General features: G+C 38.7%; 1 protein-coding gene across 7 annotated transcripts in view; it reads left to right on the top strand.

The window, feature by feature from the left end:
- Nucleotides 1-23,182, top strand: part of DYM (dymeclin) — a 400,521-nt gene that overhangs the window by 87,176 nt on the left and 290,163 nt on the right. For all 7 annotated transcript variants that reach the window (XM_005224266.5, XM_059880986.1, XM_024984401.2 and 4 more), the window contains 2 exons: nucleotides 15,095-15,220; nucleotides 16,595-16,737. In XM_005224266.5, the coding sequence (XP_005224323.1) occupies nucleotides 15,095-15,220; nucleotides 16,595-16,737 (269 nt within the window). The remainder of the gene's footprint in view (nucleotides 1-15,094; nucleotides 15,221-16,594; nucleotides 16,738-23,182) is intronic.

Here is a 23,182-nt window from a genome sequence, read left to right as displayed (position 1 = left end):
CCCACTAGCCTTGTATGTGCATTCTGATTTGTCTACATCCTTTTTCATTCGTTTTTAAAAGTTGCGTTGTATTCTGTTGTATGTCAGAATCAGTTTATATTTAATCATTCCCCTATTGACGGGCATTAGGATTGCTAACATCTCTGTGCTAATGTCTTTTGCTCATTCTTATATTCTTATATTGGCACCTTTATTGTATCTATTTCTAGGACCCGTTTTACATTAAAAAGGTTAGTCCTTTGTGACATTGTGTTTTTTCTATGTGCCTTTTGACTCTTTTTGCTATTAGTATATGTGTTTTTGCCATGATAAATTTTTAGAAACTATTTTTAAGAAATGGAATTTATCAGTCTGTTACATCTCTTAGGCCTTCCAAGCTTCTTCTTACCTTTTTGGCCTCATCTCTTACCACCCTGCTTGCAAACTCCCTTCAAGACGCATTGGCCTCTGCCATTCTTTGAATATTCTAGCCATGTTCCTACCTCGGGGCCTTTGCATGTGCTGGTCTTTCTTTCTAGAAGACTTTTCCCTTGTTTATTTCTTTCAAATCTTTGTGCAAATGTCAACTTCTTGTTGAGTGTTCCCACTTAAAATTATAACACACCTGTGGTAGATGTCAAATTTTGAGGTTAATGAAATATGTATTTACTTTTTAAATAACAAATTAGGTGTTAGAATGCTGTTAGTTTCTTATGAAGGAACAAAAATTTCTAGGTGTAAAACCTTTCAAATAGTGCTTAAATGCTTTTAATGACTAAATGGCTTTAATGAGACTGAATCTGTGGCTTTGCTAGTAAGTTTAACTTAGGTCTTTGGCAAGTGTAATGGTTAATTTTTGTGTGACAGTTTGAGCTGTGGGATGCCCAGAGACCAAACGCTAGTTCGTTATTTCTGGGTGTGTCTGTGAGTATGTTTCTGGAAGTGATTAGCATTTGAATTGGTAGAGTTTGTGAAAAAGATCATATGCACTAGTGCTGGTGAGTGTCTTGCAGTCCGTTGAGGACATGAGTAGAATAGTAAGGTGGAGGAGGGGCGAGCTTGCTCCCTGTCTTGAGTTGAGACACCCGTCTCTTTCTGTCTTTGGATGTTGGCACGCCTGTTTCTTGGGCCTTCCCACTCAGGCCGAGGCTTTCCTGCTTCTCAGGCCTTTAGGTTTGGACTGGAACTACACCGCTGGCTTTCCTGGGCCTGCAGATGGCAGATAATGGGACCTTTTAGCCCCCATGATTGCGTGAGCCAATCTTTTATAAATAAATTACTTTCCATATTATATATCCTTATATCCTGTTGGTATATTTAGGAGAGCCCTAAATAATGCAGCAAGTGTGACTAGTTCATTGCTACTGTCTGAATGTTCCTGTCCTCCACAAAATCATATTTTAAAACCTAACCTCTGCAGTTAGAAAAGACCCTGATGCTGGGAAAGATTGAAGGCGGGAGGAGAGGGGGACGACAGAGGATGAGATGGTTGGATGGCATCCCCGACTCAATGGACATGAGTTTGAGTAAACTCTGGGAGTTGGTGATGGACTGGGAGGCCTGGCGTGCTGCAGTCCATGGGGTCACAGAGTCGGACACGACTGAGCAACTGAACTGAACTGAACCTCTGCATTGATAGTGTTAGAAGGTTTGGGGCCTCTGGGAGATGATTAGGTCACGAGGGCCGTGCCCTCATGAATGGGAGTGGTGCCCTTCTAAAAGATACCCACAAAAATGTCCTTGCTGCCTTCCATAATATGATAACACAGCAAAAACACGCTTAATCTTTGGGAACCAGAAAGCCAGCTCTCATCAAGTACTGGATCTGCAGGTATCTTGATGTGGACTGTCTGCTTCCAGAGTTGTGAGGAGTACATTTCCGTTGTTTATTGTATGAGTTTGTTACTGCAGTTCAAAAGGACCGAGATACTAGGTTGTTTTTCCTAGTTGCAAATCTCTAGTACTTTGATTGTTTACAGTGAAGTGAGAGACAGAAATAATTCAGAAAACCTTTGGTCAAAATGAAATTAGAGATGATCCTCAGACCTTCTCTCCTGCTACTTTTTTTTTTTTTTTCAGGAAATTTCCCAGTGGAGACAGCCAGTTTGAAGCAGTCTTTCTCCCACTCATTTTCCTTTATGTCCTTCCCATTTTTAAATTTTAAATATAGTAAAAAATAGTCACCTGTAATCTCATCTTCCAGGATTGCTGTTTTTGTTCTTCTCATATTAACATTTTAGGTGTATTCATTCATACGGTGCACAGTACTGATCTGCTATCTTTGCTCAGCATCACATCATGAAACAAATATTTAACTGTATTGTTTCAAAAGCAGATGGAATAAGTTGTTTTATAAAGCCAGCATACCTTGATACTGAAACCTAACGATGACATTCCACAAAAAAGATAGTCACAGACTTATATTTCTCATGAATATAGGAGAAAAAGCTTTAAAAAAAATTAGCAAATTGTATCCAGCAACATAAGAATAGGATTATACAGTATAAACAAGTGGGCCTTATTATCTCAGGGATACAATATTGTTAGCACTTGAGAATCAATATGTCACATTAATAAATAGAAAAGCTATTTGATTGTCTCAGTAAATGTGGAAAAAGCGTATGACCAAATTCAACATCTATTCATGGAAAAAAAGACTCTCAGCAAACTAGGAAGAAACATCTTCAACTAGGTTAAGGGCATCCATGAAAACCCTGCAGCTAACATCACACCCAGTTATGAGAAACTAAAGCTTTACCTCCTCTGTGATTAGAAACAAGTCAAGGGTGTTTGCTCTAAGCATTTCTGTTTGCTATTATATGAGGCTCTAGCCAGTTCAAGAAAACAAAACAAAGAATAAAAGGCATAGAGATTGGAAAAGAAAAAGTAAAACTGTCTTTATTTGCTGGCAACATGATTGTTTATGTAGAGGGCCCTGAGGAACATAGAAAAGCTACTTGAGCTGAAAAGTGAGTTTAGCAAGTTTACAGTTTACAAGATAATTATACAGAAATCACATACTAGTAGCAAACAACTGGAAACTAAAACTTTAAAACTTCTATTTTAAAACAATATGAAAACATGAAATAGTAAATTCAACAAATATGTGTACAACTTATATACTGACAACTAAAAAACACTGCTCAGTGAAGTCAAAGAAGACCTAAATGTAGACATATCTTGTGTTCACGAATTGGAAGACTCAACATTGTTAAGATGTCAGTATCACCCAGATTGAGCTACAGAGTCCATTTATCATATTTGTACCAGGCTTTTTGTTTGTTTTTTTCCTAGACACTGACAAGCTGATTCGAAAATGTACTGGGAAGTGCAAAGAACCTAGAATATCTGAGGAGATAATTGAAAAAGAGGAACAAATGGAATACTTATACTCTGTCTCTTCCCACTGTGCTGTAAAGCTACAGTTGTGTTTTTGCTTTTGAGATTGATTTCTTGTTTTGGCTGTGGTGGGTCTTTGTTGCTGTGCGTGGGCTTTCTCTAGTTGTGGAAAGTGGGGACTAGTCTTTGTTTTGGTGCCCAGGCGTATCACTGTGGTGGCTTCTGTTGCTGCAGAGCACAGGCTCCAGGGTGCACAGGCGTCAGGAGTTGTGGTGCATGGGCTTAGTTGTTCCATGGCAGGTGGAATCTTCCCAGGCCAGGGAAAAAACTGGTGTTCCCTTGCATTGCTAGACTGATTGTTAACCATATGGACCTCCAGGGAAGCCCAAAGCTACTGTTTTGAAGGTAATATGGTATTGATCAAATAATAGAAAAATCAATCTGTGGATGAGTTTAGTGAAAAAGTGTTAGTCACTCAGTCGTGTTCGAATCTTTTGTGACCCCATGGACTGTAGGCTGCTAGGCTTCTCTCTCCATGGGATTTCCAAGGCAGGAATACTGGATTGGGTAGCTATTATCTTCTCCAGGGGATCTTCCTGATTCAGGGGTGGAACCTGAGTTTCCTGCCTTGCAGGCAGATTCTTTACTCTCTGAGCCACTAGGGAAGCCCTGGAGGGAGCCAGGAAATAGATTTGCACTTCTGTGGTCTTTTTTTTGTGTGTGTGTGTGAGAAAAACAGCAAAACTATTCAATTGGGGAGGGAAATGTTTTTAAACTAGTGGTGCTGGAAAAGGTAATTATTATATAAGAAAACAAAACAAAACTTTAACTCCTACCTTCACATGTAACACAGAATAATATACACAGTCTTGGTTTAGGAAAAGAAAACTTAGAAAGGATACAGAAAGCAATAGCCAGAAAAGGAAAGTCTTGATAAGTTAAACTTCTTCAAAAATAAAAATCTTGCCTCCTCAAGAGAGACTGTTCAAAAAAGAACAGTCAAGCCGCAGATGGGAGAAAATGTCTCTGAAACATAACTAACAAAAGAATTTATTCTTGAATATATAAAGATTTCTTAAAATTTAAAAATAATTAGGCAAATAACCCAATTAAAAATGAACAGAAGATTTAAATGGATACTTCACAAAAAGGATCTGTAAATGGCCAGTAAACACATTGAGTTTTGATGTTATTAACCATTAGAAAATGCAAATTAAAGCTGTAGTAAGATATCACTACACACCACCAAAGTAAGTGTTGTCCAAGGTTTTGGGGGGAGGGAAGAATATAGAACATGGAGTACTTTTAGAGCAATGAAACTGTTCTGTGTGGTACTGTAATCGTGGGCACATGTTATCACATTTGTCAAAATTACTGTGATTGTAGCAGTCACATGGCAATAGTGAACTGTAATATAAATTATGGACTCTGGGTGATGATCACTTGTCAGTGTTGGTTAATCATTTTTAACACATATGCTACTCTGGAGTGGTGGAGGAGGCTACACATCTGTGGGGCAAGGGATATAGGAATTCTCTATCTTCAGTGTTGCTGAGAACCTCAAGCTGTTTTGAAAAATAAAATCTGTATAAAAAACTGCTGTGATATATAAAATGGTACAACCAGTTTGAGAAAAGGTGTGACGGTTTCTCATGAAGTCAAACATCCACCTGTCCTCTCATCTAGCAATTTTATTTTCAGGCATCCACCTACAAGAATGGAAAATAAATGTTTGCAGATGACTTACATGCAAATGTTTATAAGTCTTTTAAAAATACTTTTTCATAATAGCTCTGATATGGAAACAAATGCCTCTTAACATCATCTTGTCTCTCTGTACTTTATCCTGGGTTATTTCTTATGACTTAACGTCCAAGTCATTGAATCTCTCTTCAGCTGAGTCTAAATAATCTTCTGCTATTAAACCCATTTATAGAGGTTATTTCTTTCCCTCCTTCCTTCCTTTCTCCCTCTCTTCCCCCTTCTCTTCCTGCATCCCTCTTCTCTCCTGTTTTCCTTTCTTCTTATTTACTTATTTTTTTAAAATCAAGTTTTAAAATTTGGCTGTTGTTTTTTTCAGCTCAAGACATTTTTTTCTAGAACTTAAAAAGCCTGCTATATTTATATAGTTTACAGATCCTTGGGAAAATTTTGATTTGATAAATTTGGTTTTTATTCCATAAGTAGAACAGGTGTATTTGTGTTTGGTAATTAATTACTATTGAAAGAGGTTTTTTTGTTTGTTTTGTAGGTGTATTGTGATTCTTGTTCATGTAGTCTTATCTTTTTATGTGCCCATTTTTGATTGTTTGCTAGTTTTTGTGTTTGTAGAGTTGTAAAAATAATTTGATAGGATGATTTTATCTTTCTTCAGAGAGGATGGTCTGTTTCTCTGGGTGCCTTGGATTCTTCTTAATTCTGTTTCAGAATTTTCATGGCCACCCAGGGAACTTAAAAAGCTCAGTTCTAGTCCATGAGACTGTTGATTTCAGGATCCCCTTGAGAATCTCTGCCCTGTATGGGGAGTGGATTTCTGCGGCTTGCTCCTTGGACAGCCTTGGACTCCAGCTTTTGTCCCCTAGACTGTCAACCCTGTCACAAGCACTGCTCAGATTCCCAACCACTGCTTATGAATCAGGAAACATCCCAAGGCCAGAGCAGTTCCAGAAGTTGAGCTGACCTCTCTAGGTTTTCCTAGTGCCTCAGTCTTGGCCTTGTATTAATAATTCTTCATATTTTACTAGCTCTTTGGTCTTTTTAGAACATGTCCTTCCAGACCCTCTGTCAATGATTTTTGTTGACTTCATCAGGAATAGTCTTCTGAATTTTCTGTCCATCACTGCTGGAAATGGAAGTAGTCTTAAATCTTGTGAGCTCTTTAAATATTATATAGTTCTGTAAGTTAGTGTGTAAGTGGTGTCTTATTACATTTTCATTATTTTCTAATACTAGTTGATTTTTTTTTGGTTCAGCAAATATTTTCTTGTATGATATAGAGTATGAGAAACATTATAGTTGTGGATTTTCTGGAGAAGGTGAAGCTAGTGCAGAGTCTTGAATGACAATATGAGTTAGCCAAGCAGTTTGGGGGTGAGCATAGAGGGAGCTTGAGCCCTCACACAGACTTGGGAGATGTGAGGGAACATGGTAACTAGACAGATAATTGATGGATAGTTACATTATATCCATGTGTGCCTTTAAAATGTGCTTAAGTGACTATTTCAGAGGTTTTCCTGTCTAGATCATTTCCCCCCCGTTGTTGTTCAGTTGCTCAGTTGTGTCCCATTCTTTGTGACCCCATGGACTGAAGCACGCCAGGCTTCCCTGTCCCTTAACATCTCCCGGAGCTTGCTCAAACACATGTCTGTAGAGTCGGTGATGCCATCCAACCATCTCATCCTCTGAAGCACGCCAGGCTTCCCTGTCCCTTAACATCTCCCGGAGCTTGCTCAAACACATGTCTGTAGAGTCGGTGATGCCATCCAACCATCTCATCCTCTGTCGTCCCCTTCTCCTCCTGCCTTCAATCTTTCCCAGTGTCAGGGTCTTTTCTAATGAGTCACTTCTTTGCATCAGATGCCACAGTATTGGAGCTTTAGCTTCAGCATCAGTCCTTCCGGATGCATTCAGATCCTTCTGAATGAATATTCAGAGTTGATTTCCTTTAGGATTAACTGGTTGGATCTCCTTGCAGTCCAAGGGACTCTCACGAGTCTTCTCCAACACCACAGTTCAAAAGCATCAATTCTTTGGTACTCAACCTTCTTTATGGTCCAACTCTCACATCCATACATGACTACTGGAAAAACCATAGCTCTGAGTATACAGACCTTTGTTGACAAAGTAATATCTCTTGTTTTTAATATGTTGTCTAGGTTTAGCATAGCTTTTCTTCCAAGAAGCCCAAGCATCTTTTCATTTCATGGCTGCAGTCATCTTCTGCAGCAATTTTGGAGCCCAAGAAAATAAAGGCTCTCACTGTTTCCATTGTTTCCCCATCTATTTGCCATGAACTGATGGGACTGGGTGGTAGTTCTAAAAGGTCTTGTAGGTCTTCATAGAACCATTCAACTTCAACTTCTTCAGCATTACTGGTTGGGGCATAGACTTGGATTACTGTGATATTGAATGGTTTGCCGTGGAAACAAACAGAGATCATTCTGTCGTTTTTGAGATTGCATCCAAGTACTGCATCTCGGACTCTTTTGTTGACCATAATGGCTACTCCATTTCTTCTGAGGGATTCCTGCCCGCAGTAGTAGAGTTTTGCCAAGAAAATGCACTGGTCATAGCAAACACCCTCTTCCAACAACGCAAGAGAAGACTCTGCACATGGACATCACCAGATGGTCAACACCGAAATCAGATTGATTATATTCTTTGCAGCCAAAGATGGAGAAGCTCTATATACAGTCAACAAAAACAAGACCAGGAGCTGACTTTGGCTCAGATCATGAACTCCTTATTACCAAATTCAGACTTAAATTGAAGAAACTAGGGAAAACCATTACACCATTCAGGTATGACCTAAATCAAATCCCTTATGATTATACAGTGGAAGTGAGAAATAGATCTAAGGGCCTAGATCTGATAGATAGAGTGCCTGATGAGCTATGGAATGAGGTTCGTGACATTGTACAGGAGACAGGGATCAAGACCATCCTCATGGAAAAGAAATGCAAAAAATCAAAATGGCTGTCTGGGGAGGCCTTACAAATAGCTGTGAAAAGAAGAGAAGTGAAAAGCAAAGGAGAAAAGGAAAGATACAAGCATCTGAATGCAGAGTTCCAAAGAATAGCAAGAAGAGATAAGAAAGCCTTCCTCAGTGATCAGTGCAAAGAAATAGAGGAAAACAACAGAATGGGAAAGAATAGAGATCTCTTCAAGAAAATTAGAGATACCAAGGGAACATTTCATACAAAGATGGGCTCGATAAAGGACAGAAATGGTATGGACCTAACAGAAGCAGAAGATATTAAGAAGAGGTGGCAAGAATACACAGAAGAACTGTACAAAAAAGATCTTCATGATCCAGACAATCACGATGGTGTGATCACTGACCTAGAGCCAGACATCCTGGAATGTGAAGTCAAGTGGGCCTTAGAAAGCATCACTTCGAACAAAGCTAGTGGAGGTGATGGAATTCCAGTTGAGCTATTTCAAATCCTGAAAGATGATGCACTCAATATGCCAGCAAATTTGGAAAACTCAGCAGTAGCCACAGGACTGGAAAAGGTCAGTTTTCATTCCAATCCCAAAGAAAGGCAATGCCAAAGAATGCTCAAACTACCGCACAATTGCGTTCATCTCACACGCTAGTGAAGTAATGCTCAAAATTCTCCAAGCCAGGCTTTAGCAATACGTGAACCGTGAACTTCCAGATGTTCAAGCTGGTTTTAGAAAAGGCAGAGGAACCAGAGATCAAATTGCCAACATCTGCTGGATCATGGGAAAAGCAAGAGAGTTCCAGAAAAACATCTATTTCTGCTTTCTTGACTATGCCAAAGCCTTTGACTGTGTGGATCACAATAAACTGTGGAAAATTCTGAAAGAGATGGGAATACCAGACCACTTGACCTGCCTCTTGAGAAATCTGTATGCAGGTCAGGAAGCAACAGTTAGAACTGGACATGGAACAACAGACTGGTTCCAAATAGGAAAAGGAGTACGTCAAGGCTGTATATTATCACCCTGCTTATTTAACTTATATGCAGAGTACATCATGAGAGACGCTGGACTGGAAGAAGCACAAGCTGGAATCAAGATTGCCGGGAGAAATATCAATCACCTCAGATATGCAGATGACACCACCCTTATGGCAGAAAGTGAAGAGGAACTCAAAAGCCTCTTGATGAAAGTGAAAGAGGAGAGTGAAAAAGTCGACTTAAAGCTCAACATTCAGAAAACGAAGATCATGGCATCTGGTCCCATCACTTCATGGGAAATAGATGGGGAAACAGTGTCAGACTTTATTTTTTGGGGCTCCAAAATCACTGCAGATGGTGACTGCAACCATGAAATTAAAAGACGCTTACTCCTTGGAAGGAAAGTTATGTCCAACCTAGATAGCATATTCAAAAGCAGAAACGTCACTTTGCTAACAAAGGTCCGTCTAGTCAAGGCTATGGTTTTTCCTGTGGTCGTGTATGGATGTGAGAGTTGGACTGTGAAGAAGGCTGAGCGCCGAAGAATTGATGCTTTTGAACTGTGGTGTTGGAGAAGACTCTTGAGAGTCCCTTGGACTGCAAGGAGATCCAACCAGTCCATTCTGAAGGAGATCAGCCCTGGGATTTCTTTGGAAGGAATGATGCTAAAGCTGAAACTCCAGTACTTCTGCCACCTGATGCGAAGAGTTGCCTCATTGGAAAAGACTCTGATGCTGAGAGGGATTGGGGGCAGGAGGAGAAGGGGACGACAGGATGAGATGGCTGGATGGCATCACTGATTCGATGGACGTGAGTCTGGGTGAACTCCAGGAGTTGGTGATGGACAGGGAGGCCTGGCGTGCTGCGATTCACGGGGTCATGAAGAGTCGGACACGACTGAGCGACTGAACTGAACTGATGGGACTGGATGCTATGATTTTCATTTTTTTGAATGTTGAGTTTTAAGCCAGCTTTTTCACTCTCCTCCTTCACCTTCACCTAGACACTCTTTAGTGCCTCTTTGCTTTCTGCCATAAACGTGGTGTCATCTGCACATCTGAGGTTATTGATAGAACCCAAATCTGTGTTCCTTATTTTGAAGCTGACTTTTAAAATACTAGTTATTTTTAGTACCACTTATGGTAGAAAATGGAGTAAACGAAAATATGTTCAGTAATATTTTTCTGTTGCTACTAGTTCTGTAACTGTGGCCCTAGGAGTCTAGTGAATTATTTGAGAGTGGGGGCATGCCATGTGGCACTTGGGATCTTAGTTCCCCAACTAAGAATCACACCTGCACCAGCTGCACAGTGGAAGTGTGGAGCCCTGTGTACTGCCAGGGGGTTCCTGTGTGTGTGTGTGTGTGTGAGAATTCTTCTGTATGTGTGTGTGTGAATTTTTGTGCAGAGCACTAAATCATAAAATAGTGTTTGGAAGCTGTGAGTTTCAGGTATTTTTTTGTCACATAAAGATTGTGCATGAAGGAATGTATTTTTCTTGGTTTTGGTAAACCCCAAATTAATTTCTCACTGTGCCCACAAGCACAGAGACTATTCAACAAGTATGTGTGTACTTGTGGTCAGTCAGTGGTACCAGAGATACAGTTGTGAATAAGACATAGATTCTAGTTGTGGGTTGGGTAGGACAGACAATAAACAAATTTATATATAATGTTAGAATGTGACAAGTACAATGGAAAAAAGTAATATGGTATCTTAGCCAAGATTGTACAGGAAGGCTCCTTATGAAGTGAACCTTTTAATAGAAACCCAAAGTCAGGGAATCCTGTCACTCTGTGATGGGAGAGCTTCTAAAGCAGAGGCAACAGCAGAGGAAAGGCCTTAAGGTGGGTACATGAATCAGACATAGATTGTAGTTGTGGGAAGGGTAGGTAAACAAACTAATATATAATGTTAGAATGTGACAAGTACAATAAGAAATGAGACTATTCTATAAGTGTAAGTATACTTGTGGCCATCCACAAGATGCCAGAGATAACAGTAGTGAATAAGTGAACAGGAACTAAAGAGTCTCTTGTTGAGAATGAAAGATGAGAGTTAAAAAGCTGGCTTAAAACTCAGCATTAAAAAAATGAAGATCATGGCATCCAGTCCCATCACTCCATGGCAAACAGAAGGGGAAAAAGTAGAAACAGTGAGAGGCTTTATTTTCTTGGGCTCCAAAATCACTGTGAACAGTGACTGCAGTGGAAAGGAGCTATGACAAACATAGACAGCATATTAGAAAGCAGAGAGATCACTTTACTGACAAAGGTGTGTATAGTCAAAGCTATGGTTTTTCCAGTAGTCATGTATGGATGAGAGAGTTGGACCATAAAAAAGGTTGAGCACCGAAAAATTGATGCTTTCTAATTGTGGTGCTGGACAAGACTCTTGAGAGTCCCTTGGACACAAGGAGATCAAACCAGTCAATCTTAAAGGAAGTCAACCCTAAATATTCATTGACAGGGCTGATGCTGAAGCTTCAGTACTGTGGCCATCTGATGCGAAGTGACTCATTGGAAAAGACCCTGATGCTGGGAAAGATTGAAGGCAGGAGGAGAAGGGGATGACAGAGGACGAGATGGTTGGATGGCATCACTGACTCAATGGACATAAATTTGAGCAAACTCCAGCAGATAGTAAAGAGCAGGGATGGTTGGCGTGCTACAGTCCATGGGGTTGCAAAAAGTCGGGCATGACTTAGTGACTGAACAACAATAGTCATCTGTACAATCTGTTCTCCATTGATTTGTGGATCCATTTTATTATACATTTCCCTAGAAACACAGGTTTGTCCTGTACACTCAGTTCTCAGTTGAATTCCATTGTTTTGTCTTCTTTTTTGCCTGTGTACTGGCAAATACCATACTGTTTTTATTGCTACAGCTGTGTAACATGGCTTGATATCTCGTAGGGGAAGTTCCTCTCTTCTCTTTTCAGTTTCAAGGTTGACTTAGCTATGTGTTTATTCTTTCAAAAATGTTAAGAGTTTCTGAAAGAAGCTCAATGAGAATTTTAGTTGTAATTAATTTGTGTAGAATTATGTTTGTGATATTTTGTCATTCCATTCCATTTAGTCATCCTGTTTGCCCTTTATTAGTGTTTTAATACTAATAAATGAGTGCTGGCCAACAGGATGAATAAGATATTCTCTAACAAGTCAGTTAGCAGTATTCTGGATCCTTTTTTTCATGAAAGTCCCTTTGCATTTTTGTTGGAATGAGTATTCCTTTTGTATTATGATCGTGTATTGTATGACCTCAATATATTTCTTTCTTGATTTTTTTTTTTTTGCTATTCTAAGTTTTGTATGCCTGGCATGCTATTCTGTTGATTATTCAGGAAGTTCCAGTTAGTTCCAATCAAAATCAGAGCAATAGAGATCCCTCTTATCTCTCTATGCTTTATCCATTGAATGCCTGTTAGGAACTCGAGTTGGGAATACAAACAACTAAAAAACAAAGGAATCTCTAGCTAAAATCTCATATATTCTGGTAAGAAAGATAGACTTGACTGTAAACCATTGCCTCTCATACTTTAGGTCTTAATGTTGCTTTTTCAGAGGAGCTTTTCTTTGATCCTACAATTAAGATTGGAGTACCGTATAATCTTTTCTTCTTGTTACTTGCTCTTTTTTCTTTATGATCCTTTTTGGAGTAATTACTACTTGAGTTCTTTTTTTCCACTGAAGTATAACATCCACAGAGGTTATCTGTTGTTAATGGATGTATCTCCAATGTGTAATATAATGCCTGTTTAGACATAGTAAGAATAAATTCTTTATAAATATTTGTTGAATGATGTATCAACTGGAATACAGTATGATAAACACATTGAATTTTTATCTGTGGATCTATGAAACACACCAGTGGCTCAGATGGTAAAGAATCTACCTGCAGTGTGGGAGACTGCACTTTGTGGTTTGATCCCTGGGTTGGGAAGATCCCTTGAGAGATCCATGGCAACCCACCCCAGTATTCTTGCCTGGAGAATCCCCATGGACAGAGAAGCTTGGTGGGCTACAGTCCATAGGGTCGCAAAGAGTTGGACACGACTGAGCGACTAAGCACAGCACAGCACATGAAGCACACAGGAAGGATTACTTAGTTTCATTCATTTAAGAATTTTGAGGAATGGATTTTCAGCTTGATATGAAAATGTCATTTTGAGTCAGTATTCTTTTATGCTACAAGCTTTCCCTACCTTCCACAATCAAAACCTCTTTGCAAAATTCTGTGGCAAGAGAGGATGGTTCAAGGGTTGAAACTTTTCCTGTTGTCCCATTTGTGAAGTTGTTTGGCCCAATTAATTTCTAAGGAGAACAGCCTTTTGTTCTAAATCTATAGTCTTTCCTTAAGGTTGTTGCATCTAGTATTTATTAATAACCATAGTTTTTAGTTTAAACAAAGGATAACAATTTCTTCCTGGTTCTGGGACCTAGAGTAAGATGTTGAATTGTAAACCACTAGTTTTTTTTTTTTTTTTAATTATTGATGCAATGACTGAATACATTAACAAATATATTGGAGGTAGTCACCTATCCAGATTACTGTACCCTGTGGCAGAATATTTGTTCTTCAGGATTTGTCTTCAAGCCCTGACCCAACTGAAGAGCCTAGCCAATTGACTATAGAGTATGGATTCCTGATGGGCATGGGCTGTATGAATAAATGATTGTTGTGATTCAAAATCCTTTGGGCTTTGCACCCAAATCATCATTAGCAAAGAATTAATGAACCATAATACAACACATCAGGACTGTTTTTGATTCATTTTGAGAAATAAGAGCAAATAAAAGAATTGCCTTTTATGTGGTTAATATTTACAATAATATTTATGGAAATTTCAGGAAAGAGAAGTGTTATACTGTATTACATTTCTGAGCAGAAATGAGATTTATTTATTGCATAATAAGATCATTTGCACAGGTCTTTTGGGTTTTATTTTGTATACTTTACTTCCAAAAGATATTTCTATCCATAAGAACTCCATATATATCTGATAGAATTAGAACTTAAAAATCTGGTGAAAGTGAAAAGTGAAAGTGTTAGTCACTCAATTATGTCTGACTCTTTGCGACCCCATGGACTGTAACCTGCCAGGATCCTCCGTCCACGGAATTCTCCAGGCAATAATACTGGAGTGGGTACGCATTCCCTTCTCCAGGGGATCTTCCCGACCCAGAGATCAAACCTGGATCTCCTGCAGGGAAGTCCAAAGATCTGGTTAGCTTGCCCATTTCTAGAATAAAATCATCTTTAATTTGTTTAATGAGCTTCTTGTAAGTAGGTGTTAAGTGTTTTTCTTTGAACTTTGCATGAATATTTCAGTTCTGTAAAAAATATTTTGATTTTTTTTGGAGCTGTTACTCTTTTTGTTGTGTTGTTGAGATTTTCACTTTCCTGGTCTCAGACGTTACTGTTTTGCCTGATAATTGTGTTTAAAGTTTTGCAATAATTGAAAAAAATTTGATGCATTTGTTCCTGTTTGTGCTCGCTACTCAGCTGAAATTGTTTCCTTTTTATTTGATCTAAGATTTGTTTCTAAAAGGGGTCAATGATTTTTGGAGGACAGTAGTAGTCTTTCATAAAAGAAATGTGTTTAAGAAAACAGGGATAATTTGTTTACTGTTCATATTTTGCTGAACAGGCAGAGTTGGCCTTGAGAACGTACACTCTTAGAGATAGAAAATCTAGAGTTTACCATTGTTCTTATTATAAAGTGAATATCAACTCGGGAAGTCGTTGTCTTCCCTACCCTGTGACTTCTCTTCAGTTTTACAATCTGAATGTTTGTTTCTGTGTTATAACTAAACAGGGATAAAACATAAGGGCTTTAGAGTAGATCTTTGCTGGCAGTTATTCCCATTATACACTAATATGCTTGTCATTCATCAGTAGATGGAACTGGAAAATAAGAAAGTAATAGGATATTTCACCCATTACAAGAACTAATGACAAGGAAAGGTTGCATATTTTTGCTTGACTTAGTTTTTATATTAAGCATATTAGTATTTTTAAAATAATCCAGAAACATTAAATGTTTTATTTTTAAATGGATAGTTTATTTAGAAAAGAGCAATATCTTCCTAAATGATCATTATTCTGCTTTGTTTCTTGTTTTTTTCAGAGATATTACGTATGAAATATCAGTAGAAGCTGTGTCAACAATGGTGGTTTTCCTTTCTTGCCAACTCTTCCACAAGGAAGTTTTGCGACAGAGCATCAGTCACAAGTATTTGATGCGAGGTCGATGGTATGTTTCTCTTTTAAATTTGTCAAGTTCTTTATTGTATTCATCTATAGTTCTTGTCTTGTCCTCTTTTCTTAGTGTTGTTCCGTATCTCCAAACAGACATTTCCTCTGGTTGTTCCATCAGAACTTCAGACTGATCCCACAAGGATGTGCTTTCCTGGCTAAACTAGCCATCCTCCCCACCCCCTTCATCCTCCAGCTTCTTTACCTTCTCTAGTGGTTTCTTTATAGAGTTGAAACTATGAAGTCCTCTTTTTCTTCCTGCTGCGTCATTCTGTGTGTCTTAAGGAGTCATCCAGTCATATTTGTTCACTGAAATTATTTCTAGCTTCCCCTCCCCATTAGCTCCACTGAAACTACTGTACAGTGTGTGCCTCATCGCCATGTGTTTGGACTTCCCTGGCAGCTGCTTCACTGACCATCCCTCCTTTAATTTAGGCCACAAACATTTACTGTATGCTAGGCATGTGTTAGGATGTGGCACTGTGCTCCTGAGCACAAGCTTAGAGTCTCCTGGTGAGTGGGGCTAGGAGTAGATAAATATTACACACACACACACACACACACACGGACACCTTTGTCTTTCTCACATCCCTCTCGCCACCTTGATTATACCTATGGCACATTCACAGAATCCTTCAGGACTCTTTTGGAACACATTTGAAAATCACTGATAATAGAGATGAAAAGGCCTTAAGCATTGGCTCAAGAGCCTGTTTAAAAGCTTTCTCCAGATTGCAGGAATTGATTCATCACTAATTTATGAACACATTTTCCTTTTAACCTATTTTCTCTCCCTTCTCCTCTCCATCCATTACTGAAAGACAGAGTATTAATATTGAAAAAAAAATGTCTGTATATTATGGACATGTTTTGTATGCATGCATAGATTGAATGATTTCCTATTTTTATTTATTTTTAAAAATGTAAGGTTCAATAATTATTTATATTGGTTATATGTTGAATATTTCGGATATATTGTGTTAAGTCAAATATTACTGTTCACGTCAGTTTCCGTATTTTTTAACTCTTGCTTTTTCCTACTGATTCTGTTACTACCTCCCTTCAAGTGTCAAGTACTGTATTATATACTGAATTTGTAATATCTCACCTGTTGTACTGACTACAAATAAAGTAACTGAAGCTTAGGAGTTGAAATGATTTGACGAATAACATACAGCATAGTAAGAGGAAAACCAGAATTCGTTCAACCTGAAGTCTGATCTCAAAGCCCATAATCGTCTCTGTTTTGTGACAGTGCTAGATTTTCTTTGAATTGTGCTAATCCCTTTTATGTCAATAGATTATCACAACACAGTCAGTTGACTCCCCAAAATATGAGTTTATTTTCTTCTTTTTTTTTCTTTTTGTGTAGTCTTCCATACACCAGCAAACTTGTGAAAACCTTACTGTATAACTTCATCAGACAGGAAAAGCCACCTCCTCCAGGAACGCATGTGTTGCCTCAGCAGTCAGATGGGGGAGGACTGCTCTATGGACTGGCATCAGGAGTAGCAAGTAAGTCTTACCAGAATTTGTCAGTTCTGTGGTGTACATAGTAGGTTTTGTCCAATTAGTCATAAGAAATTCTGTTCACTTGGCTGCCAGTACTGTTATATTGCATCTGTGTAGCTGGTTGAATGGGAAATACCGGAAATAGTTTATAGAGTATTTTTTTCATTTGGTGAACTGATTTATACAAGGAAATATATGCAAGTCATGTATAGATTGTTTACCTATAAGACAGCATTTTTCAAGAAGAATATAAGCATGCATATTGTATGCATTCTAGCTGTGCACTATAAATACAGTTATGCTCTTGGAAACTTTTTATCACGTACGTTTTATGAGGAAATTGTTCTATTTTAGGGGCTTTCTTGAGTAGATTTTATATGACTAATTAGGTGTAGTTTTTTTTTGTTATACACAATGTTTCCTTTGGTGACAAATTAGCACATTTTGAAGAGGCTTGTAATAAATTCTGAAGTGGCACAAGCATGAATTTTGTCAGATTGGAAGCAAATTTCATTAACTGAAGAATCCTTTCCCATCATCTAGTAAAGCCTCATTTCTGCTTCACAGTGTTTTGACTTAAAACAGACTAGAAATACCAGAGGACCTGGGTCATGTGAGGTTACGTCAGCTGAACTTGTGCTTTGTTCTGAAGGAGAAACAAAAACTAGGCTGGCACTTTGGCAGTTGTAAGGTCTGCGTGGGTGCTCTTACTTAAGAAACTGTATATGGTCCACTTAATTACACAGTGCAGAGTTCAGCTATCTGAAGGAATTATAAATGGAGCTGAGTTCCGCAGCTGAATTAGGCAGTGACATGTTCTCCACACTAGCCAGGGTGTCAGTTTGATAGGAAAATGGAGTACTGTGTGATAATTTATGAGATGATTAGTCTCAGGAACCTCTTTGGATTGAAAGACCTCTGTTCTAGGTCATCTTCTTTTGACTTCTTTTAGTATTATAAGTTGAATTACATTTGTAATCACTCTTGGCTTTGTCTCTGGTGCTGAGCATGCTGCCTTGACCATCAGATCCGCAGAGGTTCATTCTCCGAGTCACCCCTCTTGTGGCCCTCCTTGTTTCAGATAAGGAGGCTTTCGAGGCTTGCTCTTGTGTGGTCTCTAAAGGCAGCACAGGAAGGGCTTTGTGTGTTCTATGGAAAGGCTTGATTAATCTGTTAGTAGTTTTTTTTTTTGGCCACATGGCATGTGGGATTTTTAGTTCTTCAACCAGGAACTGAACCCGGTTGCTTGGCAGTGAAAGTCCAGAATCCTAACCACTGGACCACTGGGGAATTCCCAGTGTTTTCTCTTTTCAGTCATTAAACTAGTGTTAGTGTTCAAAAGCTGAGTATTTTCTAGTACTATGGTTGGAGGAGATAGTATAAATTCATTAACTGCTTTCTTTGAAACAATGACAATACTTTGCAGTTTTTCAAAGATGTGTGTAGTTCTTGATTTTTCTTGCAGTTATATGTCATCATAAAGAAAGAAGTCCAGTATGGTATATGATGTCATCTGTACTGGCTGCCAAAAGACTTTAATTTCAGATATACTCTGCGTATCAGAAGAAAGTTGCCAGTTTGTCTTGCAAATGTCTATCAAAGTTGGAGTAGATAATCTCTTAAGACTATCTTCACATAATTTTAAATGGTTCTCTGATCTTTTCCCCTACCATTAAGAAGTTTAGTGTTCAGCTAAGGGCATTAAAATAGGCTTAGGATTTTTGTGTGCCTGTAGTGATAAAGCATTTTGCATAGCTTCTTAAGTCTTCTTAAAACTATTCATGTAAAAGTATAAGTGATGGAGTAATTTATTATTTTACAGTATGTGGCCCAAAAGATTAAAAAAAAAAACAACCAAAGGATATTTTTCTTCTAAAAAGCACACTTATGTATTTTGTGCAAAAAAGAAACTGTTAATGAGAGGGAGGTTCAAAAGGGAGGGGATATATGTATACCTTTGACTGATTCATGTTGAGGTTTAACAGAAAACAACAACGTTCTGTAAAGCAATTATCCTTCAATAAAAAAATAAATTAAAAAAAGAACAGTCATAGCCATGTAATTTTGAATTAAGCTACATTCCATGAAAGTCAATCAAGTTGACAAAGGAAATATTTTAAAAATTTATTTGTTTTTAATTGAAGGATAATTGCTTTACAATATTGCATTGGTTTCTACCAAACATCAACATGAATCAGCCATTGATTTACCTTTGTCCCCTCCCACCTGAACATCCCTCCCACTTCCCTCCCCAACCCATTGCTCTAGGTTGTTACCAAACCCTAGTTTGAGTTCCCTCAGTCATACAGCAAATTCCCATTGGCTTTCTTTCTTTTTTTTTTCCCCTCAATATTTTATTTTATTTTTTTTTCCTTTTCTTAAAAAAATTTTTTTTATTATTATTTTTTTTTACTTTACAATATTGTATTGGTTTTGTCATACATCAACATGCATCTGCCACGGGTGTACACGTGTTCCCCATCCTGAACCCCCCTCCCACCTCCCTCCCCATACCATCCCTCTGGGTCATCCCAGTGCACCAGCCCCAAGCTTCCTGTATCTTGCATCGAACCTCGACTGGCGATTCATTTCTTATATGATATACATGTTTTAATGCCATTCTCCCAAATCATCCCCCGCTCCCTCTCCCACAGAGTCCAAAAGACTGTTCTGTACATCTATGTCTCTTTTGCTGTCTCGCATACAGGGTTGTCATTACCATCTTTCTAAATTCCATATATATGCGTTAGTATACTGTATTGGTGTTTTTCTTTCTGGCTTACTTCACTCTGTATAATAGGCTCCAGTTTCATCCACCTCATTAGAACTGATTCAAATTTATTCTTTTTAATGGCTGAGTAATACTCCATTGTGTATATGTACCACAGCTTTCTTATCCATTCATCTGCTGATGGACATTTAGGTTGCTTCCACGTCCTGGCTATTATAAACAGTGCTGCGATGAACATTGGGGTACACGTGTCTCTTTCCCTTCTGGTTTCCTCAGTGTGTATGCCCAGCAGTGGGATTGCTGGGTCGTATGGCAGTTCTATTTCCAGTTTTTTAAGGAATCTCCACACTGTTCTCCATAGTGGCTGTACTAGTTTGCATTCCCACCAACAGTGTAAGAGGGTTCCCTTTTCTCCACATCCTCTCCAGCATTTATTGCTTGTAGACTTTTGGATTGCAGCCATTCTGACTGGCATGAAATGGTACCTCATTGTGGTTTTGATTTGCATTTCTCTGATAATGAGTGATGTTGAGCATCTTCTCATGTGTTTGTTAGCCCTCTGTATGTCTTCTTTGGAGAAATGTCTATTTAGTTCTTTGGCCCATTTTTTGATTGGGTCATTTATTTTTCTGGAGTTGAGCTGTAGGAGTTGCTTGTATATTTTTGAGATTAGTTGTTTGTCAGTTGCTTCATTTGCTATTATTTTCTCCCATTCTGAAGGCTGTCTTTTCACCTTGCTTATAGTTTCTTTTGTTGTGCAGAAGCTTTTAATTTTAATTAGATCCCATTTGTTTAGTTGTGCTTTTATTTCCAGTATTCTGGGAGGTGGGTCATAGAGGATCCTGCTGTGATGTATGTCAGAGAGTGTTTTGCCTATGTTCTCCTCTAAGAGTTTTATAGTTTCTGGTCTTACATTTAGATCTTTAATCCATTTTGAGCTTATTTTTGTGTATGGTGTTAGAAAGTGTTCTAGTTTCATTCTTTTACAAGTGGTTGACCAGTTTTCCCAGCACCACTTGTTAAAGAGATTGTCTTTTCTCCATTGTATATTCTTGCCTCCTTTGTCAAAGATAAGGTGTCCATAGGTGCGTGGATTTATCTCTGGGCTTTCTATTTTGTTCCATTGATCTATATTTCTGTTTTTGTGCCAGTACCATACTGTCTTGATGGCTGTGGCTCTGTAGTAGAGCCTGAAGTCAGGCAGGTTGATTCCTCCAGTTCCATTCTCTTTTCTCAAGATTGCTTTTGCTATTCGAGGTTTTTTTGTATTTCCATACAAATTGTGAAATTAACCCTTTGTCAGTTGTTTCATTTGCTATTATTTTTTTCCCATTCTGAGGGTTATTTTTTGTTTATAGTTTCCTGTGCTGTGCAGGATCTTTTAAGTTTAATTAGGCCCCATTTGTTTAGTTTTGTTTTTATTTCCATTGCTCTAGGAGGTGGGTCATGGAGGATCTTGCTGTGGTTTGTGTCACAGAGTGTTTTGTCTATGTTTTCCTCTAAGAGTTGACAAAGGAAATTTGACTTTAGTTGTGTCATCTTTTGGTTTGATGATCTTTTGGTTGGTCGTTAAGGAATTTTCTTTAATATTAGCTTGAGAAAGATACGATTTGGAAGGTCCTCACCAAAAAAAAAAAAAGAGAGAGAGAGAGAGAGATTCTAAAGCCAAATATAAATTGTAAACCCTTTTGGATTATATTCATTTTCATTGGGATTAAATTTTTCCTGGATTTAGAAAGCATTTCCTTTCATAGCAGGATATGTATGGTTTGCTTAAATTATTTCCTTTGAATTAGGGTGCCTTATTTCAAAGAACACAACAGTTTTCGACAGTGAGGTTTTTGTTGTAATTGGAAAGGAAGAAGAGACTCTTTTTGTTAGAACTGGGGTCCAGAGGAGTTGTGAGCCATACATCTGGACCTTCAAAGAGTTAGGGAGGGCCCTCTCCAGTTTGTTCTCAATTTTTCCAGATTTATATTTGATTGTTTCCCAGACTTTAACAGAAACTCTGCTGCTTTTTACATGCCCGACTTTCTTCCTTTTTTATACTTTTGCTTGGGTTATCTTTCTAATCTAGAATCCTACTTCTTCCTCTCTCTGCTGTTAAGTTTTCTGACCCTCCATCCTTTAAGATCCATCTCAAGTACCACCTGCTCCACAAAAGACTTCCTTGTCTACCTCGCAGCTAGATGTGGATTTTCCTGAGGCACTTAACACTCTGCTTTGTCTTATGATCACCAGGTTCAAGCCTCATTCTCCCTCCTTTGGTTCTACATACAATAAAACTTCACAGTTTACAGAGCGACTTTTATGTATCTCACTTTATTCTCATAGCAACCTTGTGAAATAAATGGTTTTACTTTTTTAATACAGTTGGTAAAAAGCTGTTCCTAGTTATTAAATTATTTGTCTAAGATCACATAGCAAAGAGATCATGTTGGTTTGCACTTTAGCTCTGTTCCTTTGACTCTTGACCTTTGCTGTCTGGCCTTTTTTTGTTTTTTCATTTTTCCCCATTTAAAAAAAAATTTCAATTGAAGTATAGTTGATTTGGGGCTTCCCTGGTAGCTCAGCTAGTAAAGAATCTGCCTGTAATGCAAGAGACCCTGGTTTGATTTCTGGGTTGGAAAGATACCCTGGAGAAGAGATAGGCTACCCACTGCAGTATTCTTGGGCTTCCTTGTTGGCTCAGATGGTACAGAATCTGCCTGCAGTGTGGGAGACCTGGGTTCAATTCCTGGATTTGGACTATCCCCTGGAGGAGGGCGTGGCAACCCACTCCAGTTTCTTGCCTGGAGAATCCCTTGGACAGAGGAGCCTGGCGGGCTACAGTCCATGGGATGGCAAAGAGTAGGACACAACTGAGCAACTAAGCAGATTCCCACTCTTTTTAAGATACTTTTCCTATATAGGTCCTTACTGTTTTGGTCTTTCATTGTCACCACTTGAGTTCTCAGTGTATAAGCTGCTTCCTGACTTACATGAGGGTGTTCACTGCAGCAGAGCACCTTATATTTGTAGACTGTCAGTAAATACTTGTATGTAATTAAATACCAAAAGCTAATACTTATCTACCTCAGGACCAGGAGCTGACTGTGGCTCAGATCATGAACTCCTTATTGCAAAATTCAGACTTAAATTGAAGAAAGTAGGGAAAACCTTGCCTGGAAAATCCCATGGATGGAGGAGCCTGGTGGGCTGCTGTCCATGGGTTCGCTAAGAGTCGGACACGACTGAGTGACTTCACTTTCACTTTTCACTTCCATGCATTGGAGAAGGAAATGGCAACCCACTCCAGTGTTCTTGCCTGGAGAACCCCAGGGACGGGGGAGCCTGGTGGGCTGCCGTCTATGGGGTCGCATAGAGTCGGACATGACTGAAGTGACTTAGCAGCAGCAGCAGCAGCAAGGAAAACCACTAGACCATTCAGGTGTGACCTAAATCACATCTGTTATGATTATGCAGTGGAAGTGAGAAATAGATTTAAGGGACTAGATCTGATAGATAGAGTGCCTGATGAACTATGGATGGAGATTTGTGACATTGTACAGGAGACAGGGATCAAGACCATCCCCAAGGAAAAGAAATGCAAAAAAGCAAAATGGCTGTCTGAGGAGGCCTTACAAATAGCTATGACAAGAAGAGAAGTGAAAAGCAAAGGAGAAAAGGAAAGATACAAGCATCTTAATGCCGAGTTCCAAAGAGTAGCAAGGAGAG

Source organism: Bos taurus, chromosome 24 (genome assembly GCF_002263795.3).
Source record: "Bos taurus isolate L1 Dominette 01449 registration number 42190680 breed Hereford chromosome 24, ARS-UCD2.0, whole genome shotgun sequence".
Taxonomy (NCBI): Eukaryota; Metazoa; Chordata; class Mammalia; order Artiodactyla; family Bovidae; genus Bos; species Bos taurus.
The sequence above is the reverse complement of the archived record's forward strand: the minus strand, read 5'-3'. Positions and strand labels throughout refer to the sequence as shown.